We start from the raw sequence: 4,448 nt of genomic DNA, 5'->3' as shown, positions 1-4,448 counted from the left end.
TAATTTTAGGTAACATTAAGGTAATGTTATAGAGCTTTTTCAAACAAGCAAAAAGGCAACCATAGTGCATTTACTGGTATCCTTATCACTTACAGAATATCCAATATATATTGAAATCCTGCGGTGACACCGGAGGATATTAAAATAAAAATAATAATAATTTTAAGACCCATATAAACTCACAACTGAGGATCACATACACACAAAATGGCAAATAAGACTGGAGTGTTAGGAAGTATAATGACTTCTTACATTTTGTTAAAGTAAACCAAACCCAAAGTAATTCATTGTATTATAAGTGGCTCAAATAAAACAATAGATGAGATAACAAGGTATAATTCTTAAAACATTTAATGAAAACACAGGTATGCAATTGCTCTTGAAACATGTCTAAAAAAAATCTTTTCAAAATATAAACATTAAAAGGTATCCTAAATTTCCCACAGGATTTCTAAATGTAAAGAAAAATTCAAGACGGACAACAGATTCAAATTGGGATTATAAATAAATATTCCTCCACTTCTGTTCACCTAATTGCCTCAACTGCTCATCAGAGCCAAGAGTGATGAGCCTGTTTCCCCTTTTGTAAACTGCTGTCAATTACACATATAATGTTTCCAGGGTCAAACATTTGTATCTGCTTTTTCCCTGGGAACTAGTGGGCATATTATTTTTATCAAGTTCATTCGTGATCTGCTGCTGTATCCCCGGGACAGTTGGAGCACAAGTCCTCTTCATCTGTAAAAAAAAAAAGAAAAAAATATATATGTATATCAGCAAAGGCAATAAAAACAACAATAAAACTACAGCCATGTTGTCGCCACTCTTACCATTATAGGTTGTCCCACACCATATGCAGTAAAAATGGACTCCTCTCAAATAGGATGTCAAAATTTGCAGTTTGTCAAAGGACTGTAACAGAGAGACACATGTCAAATTTATTGATTTTACTCTGGATTAATCACCACTTGCATTTATTGCACCGTATGCCAGTATAATAACTGTGTATTATGAACTGTCAGAATGAACCAGTATGTCCTATGTTGCCATGTTGGCAACAAGTCTTCGTACCAAAAAGATGACTACCACATCATTAGGATTACACATTATATCACTGAATAAACAAGGTAAACTAAATACTAACAGTTAATTCGTCAATCTCCTCTTCCTCCTCCTCTTCCTCCTCCTCCTCCTCCTCTTCCTCCTCCTCGTCCTCCTCCTCCTCATCCTCTTTGGGACCATCTTCCTCATCATCAGTCTCTGCTTTAGGATAGTACCAGTCTTCCCTGGGGACAGTGATGCCCTGAAAAGACAGTTCAGCCACAGGATTCACACACAGAAAACCCCACATGGTAATTTTCTCAGTGCTTAGAGACTTAATAGAGATCTGCAAAAACAGCATTAGCACTGTGATGTATTGATAAGCCTGTGCTATAGCCATAATTCCTCCAACCTTCTGACTGTCAAGCTGCTCACAGGCTCGCTGACTCCTCCTGAGATCTCCTTCAATCTTTCGCTCCTCTCTCTCCGTCCTTACTCTTGACCTGGAATGAAAAAGCACATCATTACACACACAGACTACGAAACATTTGTATTATAGGAAGGGGACAACATTTCCAGGCGCAGTACATCTCATAGACAGCTGCAAACTTCACCTAAAATCTTCCAGAGACTTGGTCTCATTCTGTTGTTTGGCTCGTGTTTTCTGACGATAATATTCAAGTTCCTCCTCGGCTTTTCTTTTCTTCACCTCTTCCATTCCAATGCCACCTCGGTCTGATTTAGCATACAAAGAAAATTACATAAACACTGTAAGCCATCAGTTGGATTGCACCTGTTTTAACTAGGGCTGTCAAAGTTAACATGATAATAATGCGTTAACGCAAATGTTTTACGCCACTAATTTCTTTAACGCATTAATGCAACTGGAGATTTTTAGGTTGTAGCGGGCTCAGTTTTAAAGCTACAGTAAAATACTGGTATCATATGAAACTATGAAACCTAAAGAATCCATTGTTACCAAGTATATATATATATATATATATATATATATATACCATGTCATACTAGCTTGTCGAAAAGGAGGCTAAATAATGCTCCACACTAAATTTTGGCGAGAAAAAACTGGCATGGCCATTTTCAAAGGGGTCAAGGTATGTGAATGAAAATGGGTTCTATGGGTACCCACGAGTCTCCCCTTTACAGACATGCCCACTTTAAGATAATCACGTGCAGTTTGGGGCAAGTCATAGTCAAGTCAGCACACTGACACACTGAAAGCTGTTGTTGCCTGTTGGGCTGCAGTTTTAAATATATACATACATTTGCATAGAGCAGGGGTCGGCAACCTTTACTATCAAAAGAGCCATTTTAAGCAAAAAAAAAAAAAAATCTGTCTGGAGCTATCAGTGAGGTAGGGGCCACATTGAGGCAAAAACAAATCTGAGATTTCGAGGATAAAGTCACAACTTTACGAGAAAAAGTCATAATATTACGAGAATGAAGTCATAACTTTACGAGAAAAAAAGTCGTAATATAACGAGAATAAAGTCATAACTTTATGAGAAAAAAGTCATAATATAAAGAGAATAAAGTCATAAATTTACGAGAAAAAAGTCATAATATAAAGAGAATAAAGTCATAACTTTATGAGAAAAAAAGAAAAATAACTTTTAAAATTACTATACAAATATATACTAATATTATGACGTCCAGCCACTGGAGAAGAGCAAAAGAGTCGCATGTGGCTCCAGAGCTGCAGGTTGCAGACCCCTGGCATAAATCAAGCATATTTGAAAAGAGTATTAAATACTTGACAAATCTCCCTTTAAGGTACATTTTGAACAGACAAAAAGTGTGTATTTAATTTGCAATTAATCATGATTAATTATGCACAATCATGGGATTAAATACAGTTAAATATTTTCAATCGATTGACAGCCCTAGTTTTTAACCAAATCAATTAAAAAAAAAAAGTATTGCCTACCAGTTTTGATATTCATAGGAATTGGATCAACCCTCCCAGCTCCTGAAGTGATAACAGAGATTAACATTAATACACAAAAAAAATGCAAAAAAACAACAACAAGATAATTGAATAAATAAAAAAAACGTGCCTTTCTTCCCTAACCCTTCACCAGCTTTGTAACCCATTTTCTGCAGAAGTGCAAAGCCCTTGTTCTCCCTGCAGAGTGAGTTCTGCAGAGCTGCTTCTCTGCTCTCCTTCTCCTGCTCCTTGTAGGTCTTCTGACGGTTCTTTATGTTCGTCTCCTTCTGCTTGGTCTCCTTCTTCATCGCCTCTTTCACCCGCCTCACCATGCTGACACCTGGCTTCACATCTTGTCTGTCAGACACAAGAACAATAGAAACGTGTCAGCTATTATGAGAGCTCGACTGCAGACTGCCTGTAAAGCATGTCATGTAGCAGAGTTTAACACAAACAGTAGACAGGAAACGCTCACATTTGAGTGAGAAATGCATCCGACATGTAGTCCTCTTCCTCATCAGACATTATGGCCGATTAAAAGAGGACAAATGTAGAAAAGAAACAGCTACAACGCTTTATAAACAATCCGGCTGTGCATTTGTATTTTCCTCACTGATGTTTTGGTTCGTTCACATATACATTCCGAGTAGCTACAAGGTACGAAACAAGTATACCGCTCCGGCGCTTTTTTTGGACAAATAACTCAGAAGATTTATTTTAATTATAATATGATTAATAGTAATCATTATATAATATTATATAAAATATATATTATATTATTATATTATAATTTATATTTTATTATATATATATATATATATATATATATATATATATATATATATATATATATATATATAATAAATATATATATATATAATATATATTATATATTATATATTATATTATATATATAATTATATTATATATTATATACAGAATTATATTAATTATGATAATTATAATTATTACTATTAATATAATATATAATATTATATATATATATATGTATATATATTATATATATATTATATAATCAGAATCAGAATCAGAATCAGAATTGTGTTTATTGCCAGGTGTAAGAGATTTACACTAGGAATTTGCTTTGGTTATGTTGGTGCAAGTCAAACAGTATAATAACAAAATAGATAAAAACGTTAGAATAAAATAGAATTAAAAAAATTGAAATTTTAAGAATATACAATATACAAAATAAGCTTTAAACAAAAATAAACATGATATATACAGATAGTGCAAATATTGCCGGAGTGCAAACAATCAGGTATCAGAGGGAGAGAGAGGGAGAGAGTAGGGATACAGTAGGGGGTGTTATTTAGAGTGTAATGATATAATATATTATTATATATGATATTATATAAATATTATATATATATAATATTATATATTATATTCATAGCAATAATTATAATTATCATAATTTATCAGAAATTTGTTTACATAT

General features: G+C 33.5%; 1 protein-coding gene across 2 annotated transcripts; it reads right to left on the bottom strand.

Moving 5' to 3' along the window:
• Positions 1–335: 335 nt before the first annotated feature.
• Positions 336–3,638, bottom strand: gpatch11 (G patch domain containing 11). 2 transcript variants are annotated; one of them, XM_074646579.1, is made up of 9 exons: positions 3,462–3,637; positions 3,117–3,343; positions 2,987–3,028; positions 1,656–1,776; positions 1,454–1,544; positions 1,229–1,303; positions 1,145–1,198; positions 831–912; positions 336–738 (listed from the first exon to the last, which is right to left on the bottom strand). In XM_074646579.1, exons 1-9 carry the CDS (start codon positions 3,509–3,511, stop codon positions 683–685), a joined length of 798 nt encoding a protein of 265 aa, XP_074502680.1. In that variant the 5' UTR covers positions 3,512–3,637; the 3' UTR covers positions 336–682. The 2 variants fall into 2 exon arrangements, with proteins under 2 accessions (XP_074502680.1, XP_074502679.1); XM_074646578.1 differs by having other exon boundaries at positions 1,145–1,303; positions 3,462–3,638.
• Positions 3,639–4,448: the final 810 nt, after the last annotated feature.

Source organism: Sebastes fasciatus, chromosome 9 (genome assembly GCF_043250625.1).
Source record: "Sebastes fasciatus isolate fSebFas1 chromosome 9, fSebFas1.pri, whole genome shotgun sequence".
In the NCBI taxonomy this organism is placed as follows: Eukaryota; Metazoa; Chordata; class Actinopteri; order Perciformes; family Sebastidae; genus Sebastes; species Sebastes fasciatus.
This window is presented reverse-complemented; position numbering and strand designations above follow the sequence as displayed.